Below are 19,435 nucleotides of genomic sequence, written 5' to 3' on the forward strand. Positions count from 1 at the left end.
ATAAATATGTAGTGACTTATTTTGTAAAATTTAGGCAGAACTTGACCTACAGATATTTGGTTAGTAAGCCTATTCCCACTGTTACACACGCCATGAAGTGATACTCCAGTGGCCTGAGAGTAATCTGGATTGCTGGAGACTGATAAAGAGAAAAGCTCCTTTAGGACCAGCACCAGTGGATGCACTTCAGTTTCTCTGCTAACTCATGTTACTGACCCTTTTCCCCTCCAACCTCCACTTGAGATTACATTTAAAGCACCATGAACAACTTCCATGTAAAAAGCTTTAGGAAAGCAAACTCTACAAAATTCACAACATATCAGTGTTTGAAGTAGACTCAGATGATGATAATATCTAGGGTTCCAAATTCCCTTACGTAATATTTGAGAACAAAACAGCCACAATGAGCCAGGACTAGAATCTGGATGTGCTGATCACATTTCAAAGCCCTGTCACAGATTACTTCACACACCTGTTTTGGACAGAGAGAATTTCTTCCTTGTTTGTAAAACTGAGCTGTCTCTCACCACCATTTGTGCTGATTTCGGTTTGTTCTTCTGGTGGAGATGGTAAATGTTTGATAAGACCATGCCTGAAAATTTTAAAATATCTCTAACCAGGATACAATTTCTGCTGTTTCCTGAATGACATGATATTCAGCAATAACATGGTTCAGAGAGAAGGAAGGAAGTGTGGGTAGTTAAGGTGATCTAAAAGTTTTAAGAAAACCTAGAAATTTATATTTGTGATTTGGAAATTATGGCACGCAAACCCCTGCTTCTATGAATGTAATTCTCCCGTTTTGCTTCAATATTCTTTCTTTCCTGTTTCACCTAAAGACCGAAGAATCATTGTTAAGTTGACTTTCGTCCTTTAGTCCTGTGGCCAGGACAACAGAAGCACAATCTAAAATATAGTGCATTCCAACCCCAGTTTCCCCAACTACTTCTATGAATTTTTCAGACAAGTAACCACTCTGTCTTTGTTTTCTCCAACATAAAAGCAAATTAAATACTACTGACTCTCACTGGAAAAGAATATGAATATGTGTGAGTTTTTCCATGAAAAAACTCCTTGGAAAATGTAGTAAGTGACTTCAACCTATAAGACTGTTTTTGGTTTAGATACTCTGAAGAAGGATTTTCTGAGGAAGCAGGACAGTTTATCTACAATGGTGAGTATAGGTTCTGTCCATCTATTTTTCTTCTACCTGGAGAGTGATATACCTGTGCGTGTGTGTGTGTGAGTGTTTATGCACATATACATGCATAGGCATGCAAAAGAGTCCCTGAGTGTTCTTAAACTGGCTGCAAAACACTATTCGTGGTCACAAGACTTCAGGAAATCCAGAAGAAAGTGCTGGCTCAGAGCCCACAGGCTCACTAACAGTCATAGGCTATGTTCTGCTAGTGGTTGCTCAGATAACAACCACTGCTATAGGAAAAGAACTTTATAAAATATGTGTTTATATGGGTGTGAGTGCACACCCCCATGTGTTTGCTGTTTGGCAGGGGATTGTGTACATAACTATGTGATATAGGGGAAAGGTTATAGGTGAATGCATGTATGATTGTTTCTGAATCAAAAATGAATATGACTTCTGAGGTGATATATGTACAGTTTGTGGTAATTTGACAAACATGGGTATCTAGTATGATTATCTGGTTGTGCAAGTCTAGTCTAAGGGCATGTGAAGATGTTTGTGTATGCAGGGGTGTGCATGTGCATGTGTATATGTTCCATCCTGGTTTTCTGTGACCCTCACCTGATTATTGGACAGGCTTCTGCAGCCATGGGACCAGCTTTGAAGATGACTTGACCCTGGGAGCAGAGGGTAAGTGGCACAGTTCTCTGAGGTTGGGATGAGAAAACAGGATATACATTGTATGAATTCAGGATAGGATGGAAGTGCAAAACTTCAGAAAGAAACAGCCCATCCCTGGGGTCTTATCTACAGGGAAAGGGCAATCTCATTATTATCTAATGTAAAATGCAGAAGGCATCACATGCCCAGAAACACCTCCTCATCAGCCTACCATGACTCTTACTGGTTCATCACTGGAACTTTCCTTTGGCCCCTGGGATGATAACATATAAAATTACTATAATGTTTGCTGCTCAGATAGCTTTAAGACTGTTTTCTGTACAGAAACTCCAAACAAGTCTGTGCATTGGATGTAAAATAGAGACTATACTGCAGGAGGAGAAGGACATCAGTAAAGAATGAAAGCACAGCAACCTACCAGTGTCTCCTGGGAGCTTTAAAGACTTGTGTAGGGGGACAGGAACACTAGCCAGGAAGGCCAAATGACTCTATCCTTTTTAGGACAGAGGGGCTCTTGCCTAAACATCAGTCATGGGTCAGAAGTTCAGAGGGTTAAGGCCAGTTACTCTCTGGCATATCTGTCCCTATTCCAGAACTGTGTTAGGTAATCTTGAGGCCGCAAGAAGTGCAGAATTTATGGGGTCCAGCTAGCCTGTCATAGTCACAAAAAGAAACAGAGGGGACTGAGTTTTAAGTTCAGAGGGGCAACACAGGTGATTTTCATTTTCCCTTCTAATTTGCTCTTTGCTTCTCTGTTTCTTGTCCAGCCACACTACTGGCCGCCAATGGCAAACTCTTCTCCAGGTAAGTGTTAGGTTCAGCCAGGGTGAATGATGTCTCCTTTAAGAATCAGTGAATTGGGGTAGGTCAAAGAGATTAAAATAAAGAGCTAAAGATTCACATTAGAGAGTGAGACTTTCCAACGAACAACCACTGCATAGACTAAAAGGTACTGTTCAGGGGGTGAATAAGTCCAGCAGGGATTCCTCGAAGCCAGGGTGCAGACTGGAAACAAGATTTGTATGACATCAGCTTTGATCTCTGCAGGAGTTTCCTCGAGACAGCCAGGCCTTGCCAGCTACTTGATCTTGGCTGTAGTTTGGCTTCCAGCAGCATGACTGGGGGGACCAACAAGACTAGTTCAAGGTAGGTACTGAAGTTTGGCAGGGTGGAAGGGTGGAGAAGATGAGAAGCATAGGAGAATGGAACCAAGAGTCATTGCCTGTTTTTTCTGGGATATCTTACTGGAGCTTTTATGCACTTTTACTGCATACTTGAAAAATGTGACCATATTTGTTTCAAGAATTGTGAAAGACACAGAGGAGTCTTCTCAGAGCTGAATACTATGTGTAAAATACAGGTGTCTCCTCCCACTGAAACTCGTACCCCAGGAGGTATAGTATTGATACCATCACAGTTCCAAGACTCAGAGTAGGTGCTCAGTAAACAATGTATTGATTAATTGACTAATTTGTTGACTGAATGAAGCAATAAAATATTAATTCATTCGGACAGGCAGGCCAGGCAATGACTGTATGGAATTTGAAAAAGATGAAGCAGCACTATTCACAATAGCAAAGACATGGAATCAACCCAGCTGCCCATCAGTGATAGACTGGATAAAGAAAATGTGGTTCATATACACGAATACTAGGCAGCCATTAAAAGGAACGCGTTCGTGTCCTTTGCAGGGACATGGATAGAGCTGGAAGCCGTTATCCTCAGCAAACTAACACAGGAACAGAAAACCAAACACCACATGTTTTCACGTCTAAGTGGGAGCTGAACAATGAGAACACATGGACACAGGGAGGGGAACAACACACACTGGGACCTGTCAGGGGATGGGGTGAGAGGAGGGAGACCATTAGGAAAAATAGCTAATGCATGCTGGGCTTAATACCTAGGTGATGGGTTGATAGGTGCAGCAAACCACCCTAGCACACGTTTACCTATGTAACAAACCTGCACTTCCTGCACATGTACCCCAGAACTTAAAACAAAAATGAAAATAAAAAAAGAAAAGATGAAGCAGACAAATAGCTTGATCCCAGGAGCTGAATGATTTAATAGGGTGGACAAAATATACACACAAATAACTCTTTGAAAAAGATGAAAAGTCAGGAAAACTGGTATGATATAATGAAAAGTATCTGAAATTTGAAGTCAAAATTTGAATTTGAGACCTGGTTCTGAGACTTAAATTTTGTCACATGACCAAATTTAGTAATTTATCCTCACTGAGCCTTAGTCCTAGTTCATACCCTAGTTCAATTTAATCAGAATGTCTGGAGATGGGATTCAAATATATGCATTTTTAAAGCCCGCAAAGGTGATCCTAACATGTAGCCATGGTTGAGAAGCACTGATCCAGTTTTATGCCCACAGTTCACAGATAGGGAAACTTAGGACCATGGAGATAAAAGCTGGCAAGGACAAGAGTAGATCCAGGGATTCCGACCGTCCAGCTATTAGCTAAACAAGATGGTCCCTATTTGATCAAAAAGCCCAGCATACTTTCTGAAGAGAGTGATAGTGATTATTCAAAGCCTCAAATAATAATAGCTTCCCTTAGCCTCACTGTCTGAAACACAATTACTAAGCTCTAGTGTCACCCAGGTTGGTGGAACTCCGATTTAGACATAAATCCAGGTTGATACCATAAAGAGAGAGTGCGTGCACGCGATCTTCTGTGACACAGGACTTCTGTACTGAAAATAGTGCTAGAAAGGAGCATACCTCTCAAAATCAGGTTTTGGATGTACTTATTGATTACTTTTTGCCCTAAGATCAAGAATAAAAATGTTTACCTTCAGGGGTTCTATGTTTCTTACATATTCATTGCTTAGTTGTCCCACGCAACAACCACTGGGGCAAGTCGGATGGCAAATTTGGGAACTGAACACTTAATGATGCAACTGTGAAATTTATTTGTATCTATGCTGCTCTTATTTTTCAAAATCCTTTTATATTTACTTAAATTTTTATTCGTCTGCAATAAGTTGTTCAAAGTACTGTACTAAAATTTTATTCAGTTTTTATAACTAGGGTTGGATTGTAGTTTCCATGTTTCCAACAGATAATTTAGGTTCAGAGAAGTGAAAGCTTTTCTCAAAGTCACAGTGAAAAGTAGAGAAATGGACAGAAAAGAATTTCAGTCTTCTGACACTTTTATTAGATATTCTGATATTCTGAATTACCATGTGTCTCAAAGTTGTCCCTTATTTACCCAAACTCCCTCATTTCAGCATCTCAGAAATTCTGGACAAAGTGCAAGAAGATGCAGAAGATGTCCTCTTCAGTCTGGGCTTTGGCCAAGAGGATCACAAAGACACTTCTCGGATACCCGCCCGATTTTTCACCACCCCCTCTCAGGCCAAGGGCATTGATTTCCAGCTCTTCCTGAAGTCCCAGGTGCGGAGGATTGAAATGGAAGACCCCTGCCTCATGCTGGCCAGTGAGTGTCCCTCCCAGGCACCTGCTCTACTTCCCTTTTCCTTTAGATTTTCACAGCAGGGCTCAGTGGCTTCAAATCCTGCTTTCTCTTGGTTATCTTTAACCCTTTGCCTATTGTGTCTCTTTCCTCTTATGTTGTCTTCAATGAAGATGGAGAACTCTGTCTGATTCTTTCTCTTAAAGAAATAGCCTTTAAGAGACTTCAGGCCACTACTGCTTCCTTTAGGCCTTCTTGCCTTTCAGTCAATCATATCAGCATGATGTCTATAAATCTTATCCCTCTTTTTTATTTCCCAATTGGAATATCTACATGGGATGGGGTGTCAAGAAGTTACGAAATTCCAGAAAAAGAGTGTTAGAAATCTAAAAGGGAGAAACACTAGTAGGAAAATTGGAAGCTTCTCCCTGAATTTTGAGCTTTGGGGAGCCTCCTGAAGGGAGAGATTTAAGAAGATTTGCTGATGAACCCCAGACTTACCATCTTTAACTCTTGTACCCAGGCAGGTTTAAGCAGGTGCAAACACTGGCTGTCACTGCTGATGCCTTCTTCTGTCTCTACTCCTATGTGTCTAAGACACCTGTCCAAAAGTTCACACCATCCCACATGTTCTGGAATTGCAACCATCCAACTGATGTGCCGTCCATCAGGATTCTGTCCCGAGAGCCTGAACCCCAGTCACCCAGAGACCGCCTTCGGAAAGCCATCTCCAAGATGTGTCTGTACACATGCCCCCGAGACCGGCCACCACCACCCCACAACACCCCCAAAAGGAACAGTTTGGACCAAGTTGTGTTGGAAGTGATGGACAAAGTGAAAGAAGAGAAGCAGTTCCTCCAGCAAGACTCTGATTTGGGGCAATTCTCACAGGAAGATCCTGTGCCCCCTGCTGAAGGTAAGAAGTTGCCCACTTCTCCCTATCCATGTGTCTTCTGCTGCAAAGAGGAAACACAGCAGAGGATGTCCACAGTGCTAGCACCATCCCAAACTCTGGATTCGAACCCCAAGGTACCCTGTTGCACACATTCTCTGCCCATAGAAGATCCACAGTGGAGCACAGACCCAGCTCAGATAAGGAGAGAGCTGTGTAGTCTACCAGCCACCAATACGGAAACCCATCCAGCCAAGGATGAGACTTTCTGGAAAAGAAAGAGCAGAGCAAGAAAGAGCCTCTTCCAGAAGAATCTCATGGGCAGGAAGGTTAAGTCCTTGGACCTGTCCATCACCCAGCAGAAATGGAAGCAGAGTGTAGACAGACCAGAACTGCGTCGGTCTTTAAGCCAGCAGCCACAGGACACTTTTGACTTGGAGGAGGTAAGTGGGTTGGAGGTGAGGGAGAGACTGGCAGAGAAAGGCTGTAGATTCTTTCCCAGAAGATGAAGGGTTAGAACCCTTGGGGGAAAAATAATCCAGGCCTCCTGTCCTAGCCAGATATACCACTTTCTGATTTCAATTGAGGGTTAATATACAGGGAGAAAGAGACAGAGGCCTGGTTTCCTAAGAGCAGTCGAGTTTTCAGAGCTCCTTTGGTAATACTTACCTGATCTGATTGCCATTTAATGTTCTCATTAAGTACACCTCTCATTACCATTTGTTGTGGTCCTCATGAGATTACAAACAAATGGAGAGCAGTTTTACACAAAGCTAACCACTCTTAAATAAAATAAATTCTCCCTTACCTTGACAAATATCTAACCATAAAGACCCAGAAGTCCAGATTTCAATTTAGGATTCTCAGACTCTTAGGACTTCTGTGCTAAAATGTGACAGTGTGAGCAGAACCACTCCCCAGCTCCTGACCTGTTCCCTTCTCTTCCAGTGCCCAGACCTGTCCTATACCATAAGGGACCTTGCATGTCCATGTTTGGTCACCCGAGCCTGCACATCCAAATGCCACAAGCTCCCACCTACACAAACAGCCATTGGTCATCATTTGGGCCTAGGCTGCATACACTACTGGAGAGGTCAGCCCTTGAGAGAACAGTCATCAGGCAAAACCAGCGCACATTCCTGCAACCGGCTTGGGGCCATTTGACCAGCAAACTTTGTGATTCTGGGTAACCAAAGAATGTTCTAGAAGGAATAGTGCAGGACTAGGTGGGCACATTCTCTAAGTCCACCAACTCTTCATGTTCTCTAAGTCCACCAACTCTTCTGACCCTCTAAGACTCAGAACTCGCCTGGGTCTATGGAAGATACTTCCATGAAGTGTTGGGATTTCTTTAAAAAGCTTTTAAATCCTTGCCACAGAAAGAAGCCGTGATTATTTGAAATATCATTTGCATGTATGTCACCTCTCCTTGAATGTAGAGCTACACCTCCGCTCCTGCCTTCCTCATTACTGTGTCCCTGACACCACAGAAGAGGCTGTCTCTCAAGTACACTCAGCCTCCTTCCCCTACAGCTACCTGCCACCTGCACCTTTCCTTACCCCCTTTCCCCCTTGGCTCTGGCTGAGTTCTGTGGGATCTTGGTTACAGGTGCAAAGCAACAGTGAGGAGGAGCAGAGTCAGAGTCGCTGGCCCAGCAGACCCAGGCACCCCCACCACCACCAGACTTTTGCTGGCAAAGACTCGTGAAGTAAGTGGGCCTCTCTCAGGCAGTTCTCAAACCTGGCTGCACATTGTAATCAAATGAGGAAGGTTTTTTTTTTTTTTTTAACCCATAATAAAGGGTCCCACATTCTGTAATTCTGATTTAATTGGAAACCAATGACTAATTATTTTAAGCTTCCAGGTAATTCTATTATGGCTAGAAAATACCTCTCTAGATCAATGATGCCCAGGCTTTGGCAGGCATCACAATCACCTGGAGGGCTTGTTAAAATACAAATGACCAGATCCCAGCTCCCAGAGTGTCTGATTGAATTGGCCTGGATAGAACCAAAGAATTTGCATTTCTAAGAAGTTCTCAGGTGATGCTATTGCTGCTGGTCTGGTAATCACAGTCTGAGAACTGCTGTTCCAGGAGACATTGTGTAGAACTTTAATATTCAAACTGTAGTCTACAGATACAATGAGCATCAGCATCCCCTGGGATTTTGTTAGAAATGTGGACTGTCAGCCCCCACCCCAGACCTAATGAATCACAGTTTTACCAAGATCTTTAGGTTAGATAATTGATCGCATATTGAAGTTTGAAACTCATTGTAGTAGAAGTTTTGTAACAGGTGAGGACCAGCCATGGAAATCAATATCCCAACACCTGCTTTCAGCTATGATCTAATCAGCCCACATCATTGGACTCAGAGCAGACTCCTCAATGTACCTCACAGCTATGCTCATTTAGGGTCTGAGCTCCCTTCTGCAACTGTGGTCTGATGAAGGTAGCTCTCCCTCCCCTTCTCAAAGCAGGAAATGAATTTCACATTGTTATTTATTGCAGCTAAAATTTCTTTCCTCCAGATATGAGTTTTTCAGTATTAATTTTTTCAGAGATATCTCTTATACCTTTAAATAGTTTGGCCAGTAATTTATTATTTAAACTAATGAAAATTAATCTTTCTGTAGTTTTAACCACCTATGTACTACAACCACAAAGAAAATGGCATAAGGGATAATGGTATTTTCCCCAGATAGTATAAATTAAAATCTTTACTGAATTAAGTAAATAAATCTTGCTTAGAGATTCCTTAATTTTGGATATCTTGGTACCATTTTCTACATTTTCTAGTCTAATTGTTTTCTTAGTTAATACTCCAAAATTTCAGTGGTACTTGCTCAGACACACAAAGATATTTACAATTCTAACTGTTTTAATTCTAATTCTCTGTGGTTTTAGGAATCTAATCACTCTTGTTTCTCTCTTACCTACTACCTACATCTCAGGGTATATGAATCATATGTATATATTTAGTCACAAAAGAGGTAAATAGCAGAAGGCATCAATATGTCATATGCACTTCAAGAAGTTTCAGATGGTTTCAGTTGCTGGTCTGGCATGTTAGGAGCTAGAAGCGGCCACTCCACCCAAACAACAAGTAAAAAGCTGAACAGACTGAAAAATTAGTAACTGTTCTAGACCCATCAGAGAAGTGGGTCACAGGGCAAACCACTTCTCCTCAAATTAGAGAAATAGGCAAATGCAAAGATTTATGACTTGTTAGAGCAAAAACCCCAAAGCATAAACTCCCCCAGGAATCAGAACCACGGTAGAGAACCCGGACAATAACCGAGGAATTACTGGATGCTCAGCATGGACCAGTCTGAGAAATAAAAACTCTATAGAGACCCAGTCATTGGGAGGCCCCTTGTTTCTGGGAGTCTTACTTCTAGGAGCTCAACCATGTTCTCACAGGAAATACTGGAGAAAAATCCCCTAGTGTTTCCCGCAGGGGACGGGAGAAAGGAACCATTTTGAAATGCAGCAGAGCATTCTATTCCTCTTAACAAAGTCTTCCCTCGGGAGAAACTAGATACCAAAAACCTAACCGGATGAGGTTTTATCAGAGACTAACCGACCTGAAGGAAGGGAAACACCCAACTCCAGCCTACTCTAGCCATCCCGTCCCATTAAAGGGGACAGAGAGGATGAGAAGCACAGGTGAGAGTCACAATCCAGAGGCACAGGCTCACTGGAAGACTGAGACCTAACCATAAGACCGTGGAACACTTCCCTTCTCCCTAAACCTTACCACCACATTACTAAAAGCCTATTTACATCAATTTCTTTTACTCAGTACATCGAGTCCAGTTATAAAAAAAAGACATAGTAAAAGGCAAAAACAGGTTGAAGAAACAGAGAAAACATTAAAACCAGTCTCAGATATGACAGGGATCTTAGGATTATCAAACTGGAAATTTAAAACAACTAAAATGATAAGGGCTTTAATGGATAAAGTAGTCTGTGTGCAAGAACAGATGAGCAGAGAGATGGAAATCCTTAGAATAAAAAAAAACGCTAGAGATAAAAAATGGTGTCACAGAAATGAAGAATGCCTTTGATGGGCTTATTGGTGGACTGGACATGGCTGAGGAAAGAATCTCTGAGCTTGAGACTATAGCTATAAAAACCACCAAAACTTAAAAGCTAAGAGAAGACTGAAAAAAATAGAAGAGAATATCCATGAAATGTGGGACAGTTACAAAAGGTGTAACATATGCATAATGGAAATTCCAGAAGGAGAAGAAAGAGAGAAAGAAATAAAAGAAATATCTGAAACAATAATAATTGAGAATTTCCCCCAAATGAATGTCAGATACCAAACCACAGATCCAGAAAGCTCAGAGAACACCGAAAAGAATAAACGCAAAAAAAAAAACCCACAAAAATCTACACCTAAGCATATAATTTTTAAACTACAGAAAATCACAAGTAAAGGGAAAAATCATAAAAGAAGCCAGAAGGAAAAAACACCTTACCTATAAAAGAACAAATATAAGAATTACATGCAACTTCTCCTCAGAAAATGTGTAGTATGTACTCCACAAGTAGGTTCTTGCCAAGAATTGAATTTACTCTAAAATGCAACACTTTGCTTAAGTGTTGTTTGTCCAGCAGATGTCAGCCTTGCACAAGAAAAAAAATGCCAAGATGTTCCACAAAGCAGGCTGTGTGCAGGATTTATATGGTTATACATTCCTGGGCAATCTATGCAATGCCCAGAACACAAGTTCCTCTCACAAACTTGTCCCAACTTTGTCTAAAGGTCAGTATTTTAAAATATCAGAATTGAATTGCTAGGGAGAAAGTATTGCTAGGAGTCATACATTTCAAGTACCTAACTAGATTCCATTTTCTGCCAGTGATGGGGCTTCATTACAGCAGGAGAGGAAATGGTTTAAAATGCTGTATTTTATTGATTCTAAGGCACACATTTTCCCACATTTTAACATCTCTGAAATTAGGCTGTGCCTTAAAATTCGTAGTGTCAGCCAAGTTAGTTGTCTTTTTTTGCCTCCTTAAGTGGAATGTAAAATAATTATGAGTCTTACAAAAAATGGTTTATCATCATCAATGAAATAGAATAACTTTATAAATTAAATGCACTTTTTCTCTCAAGTAAATTTGGAAAATATTTTGTGATTTTTTTCTATGATTACCTAGAAGAATAAGAGATCTCTTCTTTCCTGACACAGTCTTTGGCTGAGGAAGGGGTCACAGTAGCTCCCAAATTTTTCCAATGTCCTGTGCATTTGTTTAACCATCTTTTCACAAAGCTGTAACCTATTTCTCTCAATCCACTCCTCTATTACCCTTTAAGAAATCTCAAGAAGCGGAGAGAGCTATGGCAACAGCTCACTACTGCCAGTATTAAACCCTGTGTGATAAATATGGAAGGGGGAAGTTCACTCACCACAATCAAAGGCAGAGCTAAGTGGGATAATTTTTTTCAGTTCTGCTGGGAAATAGTCCCACTTCTCCCTTTTTCAGAGTCTGTAATTATTTCCTGGAGATTAATGATCTTCCATTATAATGTCGTTTCAAGTCCCAGGTATTAACTACTACTTGTTAGTAGTGGATAGGAAGTGGTAGCAGCACTCAGCCAGCCACCGTGTAGCGTTGTGCAGCCCATGCATTGCCCAGAGACACCCAGCTGAGTAGGCAAATGGGAATTAGAATCCAGCCCTACTGAGCTTGCCATCCAAAAACTCTAGGGCTTTCATCTTCTAAGAGAGAGCTCCATTTTTTTCTAATTCATTCACATAAGGTGAGTGCCTTTCTATAATTAGCACAAGGGCACTGCTGTGGTTTGAATGAGTCTCGCAAAGTTGGTATATTGGAACCTTAACCCCCCATGCAGTGCTGAGAGGTCAAACCTTTGAGAGGTGACTAAGTCATGAGGGCTCTGTCCTCGTAAATGGATTAATGTCACTATTGTGGGAGAGGATTCGTTATCTCAAGTGAGCTTGTTATAAAACCAAGTTGGCTGTGTCTTGCTTTCTTGCCCTCTCACGCTGTCTTCCCCCTCCATCTTCCGCCATGGGATGATGCTACAAGGAGGCGCTCACCAGAGGCAGGCTTTTGACCTTGGATTTGCCAGCCTCCAGAATTGTAAGAAATAAATTTCTTTTCTTTAAAAATTGCCGTTATCTGTGGTATTGTTATGGCAACACGAAATGAAGTCAAACAGGCACCTTTTCTATTAAAAGAGGACCTTGACCCCCAGCCAACAGCTTTCTTCACTTGCCACCTTCTCATTTAGTCTCTGCTGGGAAAGAGGTTTTAATCTTCCTCCAAGTTCCTGAGAAAGGATGACCCACATCTTTCCTCATAATTTCCACCATGCTCAAAAATGTCAAATTCACAGCCCTTTCTATTGGTTTCCTGTGCTGACATTTAAACCACTTGACCTTTATCACACTTATAAGCGGCAGAGCCAAGGAGAAAGTTTTTATTTTTTGTCGTTCTTTTTGTTTCTTTTACCAGATCTGAGGTAGCACAGGTCAATATTTATTCTCTTTGTGAAGTGACCATATCTAGAGGTGGAAGTTTTCACTTTTATGGTCACCCCTGCTGGTGGCAGCAGAAGAGACAGGAGGGACTAGGTGGGAATGCTCGTTCAGAGCACAAGACAAAGAAGAAAACTAGCTTGAGATACCCCCAAATGGTGGGTAACTCAAAGCACTATCTGTTTGTACTTGGTAGAACCTGTGTAAGTTGGGTAGCTACAGTCTTCTTTTTGATGTAAGATTGTCCTATATGATAATATTACCAATAACAATATATATAGGGATTACTACATAGCAGACGGTATCTTTAGCACTTATGGATATTAAATCATTTCATCCTATGATATAAGGTCTTTCATTATTCCCCATTTTATAGATGATGATACTGGACACAGTTATTTTTATATCAAAATAAATTCTGAAGAGGGACAGTCAGATGTGAAGTGTAAGAAGAGATTAGACAAGGGGGAGGGATAGTGGGAGGACATCATGAAAATGTGAATATTTTTCCACCTCATTTACAATTCTTACCAAGGTTGTTTTGCCTCTGTTGGGAAAATATAATTAAAAACAAAATCTCCTCCCACCCCAGGAAATCGCTCCACAAAGGTGTAAAAGAAAGAAAGTTTTATTTTTGAATACCATTGAAGCAGACTATGATATGCATTACAGAACATCCACTAAACAGATTGCAAACACAGAACGAAATCTTACCCTTGTACATAGCCAAGCAGATACAACCCATTACATGGCTGTTGTCAAATAAACAATACTTTGTCCTCAAGTAAGAAGATTTAACAGAATCATTTGTCACTCACAGTTCACCCTAGACTTACCTGGTAATTGGAGTGGCCATCTGTGTCAGTCAATTGGCTTTATGCAAAGAAAAAATAAACTTGTCATATTTTTAAGACAGGAAGTGGTTTTTGCAAGTTAAAACAAAGTGCTTAAGTTAGATGCCCACCTGCCCATTGAGACTGGAAGAGACAGGTGCTACCTTCCTTGATAATTACATCTCAAAGGGATGGCTGTCAACCTTTGTCCATTTTTTTAATTGGATGATCTATTTGTTTGTTTTGTTATTAAGTTGAAGAAGTTTCTCATATATTTTGGAATTATCATTTATTGAAAGAAGACATACGAGTGCACAACAGGTATATCAAAAGATTCTCAGTATCACTAATCGTCAAGAAAATGCAAATCAAAATCACAATGAAATATTACCTTAAACCTGTTAGGATGGCTATTAGTGAAAAGAAAGATACGTGTTCGCAAGGATGTAGAGTAACTGAAACTTCTGTACACTGTTGGTAAGAATGTAACATGGTGCAACGGCTATGGAAAAGAGTACTAAGTTTCCTCAAAAAATAAAAAGTGGAACTACCATATGATGTAGCAATCCTATTTCTGGGTATTTATCCAAAAGAATTGAAATCAGGATCTTGAAGAGACATTAGCACTCCTATTTTCACTGCAGCACTATTCCCAATGACTAAGATGTGGAAACAAACTTAATGTCCATCAGCGGATGAATGGATAAAGAAAATGAGACATATATATACAGTGAAATATTATTCAGCCTTTAAAAGAAAGGAAGCCTTGCAATATGTGATGGCATGGATGAATCCTGTGGACATCATCTCTCTATATAAGACTTATATGAGACAATATTTCTGAAAATGCTATACAGTATAATTACTAGAGGCTCTTTCTACCAGAAGGACTGTGTAAAGTGGTGTGGATGAAGCCAGGACCTCCTCTTCTCTGCACATCCTCAAAAGCAATTCTTACATTGCTTTCTATGTGAATGTTGACACCTGATGTTGTGTGCCTTGGCAGCCTTGGAAGTAATCTTGGGGATCCATTTCAACTACAACTTAGAAAATGGGGATTATGCAATGCAGATAAAGATTATCTTTCTGCCTTCCACAGCCAAAGAAAGAATGAGACAGTATAGATAAAGGGAAGACTGAGGAAGAGAAAAGAAGATACAGAAGTGTTATTTTGTCTGTGGTTTTGCATTTTGTGATTTCATTTACCTGAAATCCATTTTATCCTTGAATGGGCTCAAGAAAAGGACTTAGCAAGATCATGCAACTAGTTAGTGTCAGAGCCAGAACTAAGACCCAGGTCTCCTGAGATCCAAGCCAAGGCCGTTTCCATCAGAGCATATGGCCCTGATTGAGCAGAGGTTTAGGCTGTTACTGTGGATCAGGGCAAGCCTCACTACCTGTACTTGGATCTGACCTTCATTTACTGTGTGCCTTGACCCTTTATGCTAAGTACCAATACTCTCACTACCTTTGTCACCACTGAAATGTACTTGCCTTCTTATAAAGTCACCAGCAAGAGGAGCACTGTACAGAATAAGCAGAAATGTTCACAGGATGCTTTGAGCTCATAGCTTAGTGAAAAACATGACAAGAAAATCAGTAATTATTAATAATTTTCATTAAATGCCATAGGGACCAGAAATTAACCTTTCAGAAGATGACATTACTTTTTTTAACGATGTGTGTTGGCAAAGATGTAGAGAAGGTAGGCCGGGCACGGTGGCTCACGCCTATAATCCCAGCACTTTGGGAGGCCAAGACGGGCGGATCACGAGGTCAGGAGATTGAGAGCATCCTGGCTAACACGGTGAAACCCCGTCTCTACTAAAAATACAAAAAAAATTAGCCGGGCGTAGTGGCGGGCCCCTGTAGTCCCAGCTACTCGGGAGGCTTGAGGCAGGAGAATGGCGTGAACCCGGGAGGCGGAGCTTGCAGTGAGCTGTGATCGCGCCACTGCACTCCAGCCTGGGCGACAGAGCGAGACTCCGTCTCAAAAAAAAAAGTAAATAAAAAAAAGATGTAGAGAAGGTAAGTCTGGACACATGTGTCCAACATTGAACAGGGAGAAGGTGGCTGAGGAGAGTAGAAAAAGGAAAAGCAGAATATTGATATTCTAAGCAGAGAGAAAGATAAGTTCAAAGACAGATGAATGGAATACCACAATGTCTTATGAAAATACACCTTATGCCTAGTGGGAGAAAGGGGATGTGCTGGAGAAAGATCAAAACTGAAAATAAGAAAGATAAATAGAAAGGACGTTATAAAACAAAGTCTCCTATGTTATTTTAAGTGTTTTGATTTAGTCTAAGGTAGGAACCCACTGAAAAATTTACAAAGGAAGTGATGTGATTAGATTTGTCTTTTAGAAAGATTATTCTGGCAGAAGTATGGGAGATGGACTGGGTAGGAAGCCGGCGGAGTAAGGAAAATAATTTAAGAATCTACTGCAGAAACCTAGGGAGAAATGTGATGATCAGAAACAAGCTGAAGGCAGTGGGAATGGAGGGGAGGACGAGTGAGATTTTGAGATATTCAGGAGGTAAAATATCTAAGCCAGGACCGATTAGACTTGTGTTTGGGGAAGAAAAATGGAATAAGGAACAGAAAGAAAGATAGGGCATACAGGTTTCCTCTTGGGCAACTAAATGGATGTAAATATCATTTTATTAAGAATGAAGTAAAATAGGAATAACAATTTGGAAGGCAAATATATTAAAGTATAATTTTCAAAAAGGTAAAATAATGACTCTCATGCAAATGTAGATAAACATGTTCAAAGACTTTACTCAATTCATTAATTACTGAAGGCACCAGCAATATGCTTGACCTGGTCCAAAGACTATTTGAGAAGTCAGTTTATACAGAGAGAGAATTTAACAGATTGCCATATTAGATACAAAACTGGTTAATATCCAATAACAGCATAAACTTTATCTCTGGGATTACTGGTTCCACTGGATGGAAATTATTTGCATCTCTACCCAACATAAATCACTAAGGTAATCTCTGCCCTTGCAAAACTATAAAATAGCAGTGTAAATAGAAAGTCAAGATTAACACTGTACTGAAAGAATATCTAGTCATCTTGTTTGACTATTTAGAAAAAGCTGATGAGTTCATATCTGAACATGGTGAGTGTAAGGTACTTCTAAAATACTGTGATAAAGAGGTTCATGTCTTCATTGGTTTCTGTTGCTATAATAGAACATTACAAACTAGGTATTTTACTTTATAAAAGAAATTTATTTACTACAGTTCTGGGAGCTGGGAAGTCCAAGGTTGAGGGACCACATCCGGTGAGGGCCTCCTTCCTGCATCATAACATGGCAGAGGATATCACATGGTAAAAAAGCAAGAGCATGCCATCTCAGGTCTCCCTTCCTCTTCTTATATAGCCAAGATTCCCATCATGGGGCCTCACCCTGATGAGTTTATCTAATCCTAATTTTTTCCCTAAGACCTCACCTTTTGATACTATCACAATGGCAATTAAATTCCAACATGAATTTTGGAGGGCAAACTCAAACAACAGTCCATAAGGCAGTTGGATAAAGGAATCTAGGAATTGAGCTTTTTGGAGTTCAAGGCTTACTTATAATAGGTGACGGCATGAGGAAAGATAGTTCACCCAAGAAAGTATGCAGAATCAGAATCTGAAGTAAAAAAAAAAAAACAACTTAGAAATATTAATATTTAAAGTTTTATCAAGGAACAATGTATATGAAGGAGCAATATTGATTAGAAAAAGAAGGTTGCAAATAGAAACTAAGTGATGTTTCTCTCAAGAAGGAGGGTGTAGTCTTCAGTAACATTTACCATAAAATATCCAATAGGAAGGAAAATGCAAAGATACCATTGTATTTGTGACTAGATAACAATTACTAACCTTGATAAGAATATTTTTATTTGGGTGACAAGGCTTTAAAATATTAATATGAAAAGTGAATAAGAAATGTTGAAAAGAAAGTAGGTAAATAATTTTTTTCTAGGATGGTGAAAGTTTAAGCATACAGTAAATATTTCCCTGGAAGGAAAGAATCAATAGAATGGGAAAGGCTATGGTTTAGGAGGGAAGGAATTGTATGAGTCTCTTCTCACATTGCTGTAAGGACCTAGCTGAGAGTGGGTAAAGAAAAGAGGTTTAATTGGCTCATGGTTCCACAGGCTGTGCAGGAGGCATGGCTAGGGAGACCTCAGGAACTTTCATTCATGGCAGAAGGGGAAGGGGAAGCAAGCACATATTCACATGGTCAGCAGGAGAGAGAGAGAAGGGGGAAGAGCTACACACTTTTAAACAACCAGATCTCATGAGAATTCACTCGCTGTCATGAGAACAGCAAGGGGGAAATCTGCTTCTGTGATCCAATCACCTCCCATGAGGCCCCACCTCCAACACTCAGGATCACAATTCAACATGATATTTGGGTGGGGACACAGAGCCAAAGCATATCAGGGATGTTAATGGTGTGAAGTCACTGAGAACTGGGATGAGATGAGATTCAAGGCACTTTTGGAGGGTGTAGCTAGCCATAAAATAGTGTGACAGATATTTCTCTGAGATTAAAGGAAAAAAAATGGAAAAAAATTTTAAGTGTCAATATGGTTATATTGGTCATCTGGAGAGGAAGTCAAGAAAAATTCTGCCTATTTCTTTCTCTCTTTTTCCTGTGGGGTCATTACTAAAAAGTGTGAGTCAGGAAAAGAATGGTAAAAATTTGAGAATTCTACTATGTAGAAAAAACAAGAGAAATACTTATTAATAGAAAACGCATTGCTAGTTGAATAGGTGAATAATGTTAGGCTCATTTCAAGGTGCAGAACATGAATTGATAGTGGTTTAGTGATATTCTCCAACGGTGTTCAGCAATCCATACAAAAAAATAAAGGTATAAATGTATGCCTTTGTAAGTATTAAACAGTAAGAGGTAAACTCTTGCAGGAATCTCACCTCATGATGAAAAGAGCAGAAACCCCAAGTCACATGACTCTTTGCTGCTGCTGCTAATAACTTTAAATGTCACTTATAATACTGAGAAACATTTCCACAGCTGAGGTATGAAAGTTCCTACCAACCTCAGTACCCAAAGTTGTTTAAAAAATGCATGATATGTATCTTTTTTATTCCCATTGCAGGCTTTCTCCACCACCACAACAGCATGTGGTCTGACAGAATTGGCTTCAAAGAAGAAACTAAAAGCCACCTCTTGCAGGAAACTGCACTGCCCTCAACATCCAGCCCCTACTCCTTGGTCCTCCAAACCCCCAAACTCTGCAGGAGAAAGGCAGCATGGTACATGGGGAGGAAGACCAGACTGAGCGATTTGGAATCCACATCCTAATGCTGCTACAAGCTGCATGCACAAAGACCTTAGGCACATCACTTCATTTCTCTGTACACTGGTTTCTCTACTATGTGTGTATTAAAATATATAATGTGGATGATAGTAAACTGAACAAAGCCTTAATTTTCTCCCAAGCTTTGACATTGCCAAGGGCAGTTAGGAGACTTCAGTCAGGATCAAGTTTAGGGGACAAGTTTTTTTCTAATACTTTCAAAAGGCCCAAGTGAAGAAAGGAAGGACACCTCACTTTCTGGCTCTAAAAGCATGGTACATCTCACACTAGGATTCCCTCTGCACCTCTGTTCATCCCTGTGTTCCTAAGTAAATTCCAGAAAATCTTCCACAACACCGGAGTCCTATTTTTCTTCTTGAGACCTCCTTTGAAGAAATCAACTTGGAGGCTCCTCCTTAAACCCAGTTTCTTTCTCTACCCAAAATTTTGCATCTTTATAGAAAAAGAGATAAGTAGGATTCAGAGTCTCTTCTCCTAGCCATTGTGGGGGGAAAAAATGCTATTTCTGTTGGCAGAAAACAATACAAATATTTTTTTTAAATCATGGCATGTTTTTAAAGTTAATTAACAGCTGTAG

At 40.3% G+C, this 19,435-nt stretch overlaps 1 protein-coding gene across 16 annotated transcripts in view; it reads left to right on the plus strand.

Moving 5' to 3' along the window:
- TESPA1 (thymocyte expressed, positive selection associated 1) overlaps positions 1 to 18,952 on the plus strand; it is a 35,121-nt gene extending 16,169 nt beyond the window's left edge. For 6 of the 16 annotated variants that reach the window (XM_063785540.1, XM_063785542.1, XM_063785543.1 and 3 more), the window contains 8 exons: positions 1,125 to 1,174; positions 1,781 to 1,834; positions 2,593 to 2,629; positions 2,873 to 2,971; positions 5,074 to 5,282; positions 5,782 to 6,593; positions 7,760 to 7,859; positions 18,637 to 18,952. In XM_063785540.1, coding sequence (XP_063641610.1) covers positions 1,125 to 1,174; positions 1,781 to 1,834; positions 2,593 to 2,629; positions 2,873 to 2,971; positions 5,074 to 5,282; positions 5,782 to 6,593; positions 7,760 to 7,858 — 1,360 coding nt within the window. In that variant the 3' untranslated portion in view covers position 7,859; positions 18,637 to 18,952. Of the gene's footprint in view, positions 1 to 1,003; positions 1,175 to 1,780; positions 1,835 to 2,592; positions 2,630 to 2,872; positions 2,972 to 5,073; positions 5,283 to 5,781; positions 6,594 to 7,759; positions 7,860 to 18,636 lie in introns of all 16 variants that reach the window. The other 10 variants (XM_063785548.1, XM_063785549.1, XM_063785547.1 and 7 more) reach the window with 6 other exon arrangements.
- The last annotated feature ends 483 nt before the right edge of the window (positions 18,953 to 19,435 follow it).

The sequence above is a fragment of the Pan troglodytes genome, chromosome 10 (assembly GCF_028858775.2).
Source record: "Pan troglodytes isolate AG18354 chromosome 10, NHGRI_mPanTro3-v2.0_pri, whole genome shotgun sequence".
NCBI classification, from domain to species: domain Eukaryota; kingdom Metazoa; phylum Chordata; class Mammalia; order Primates; family Hominidae; genus Pan; species Pan troglodytes.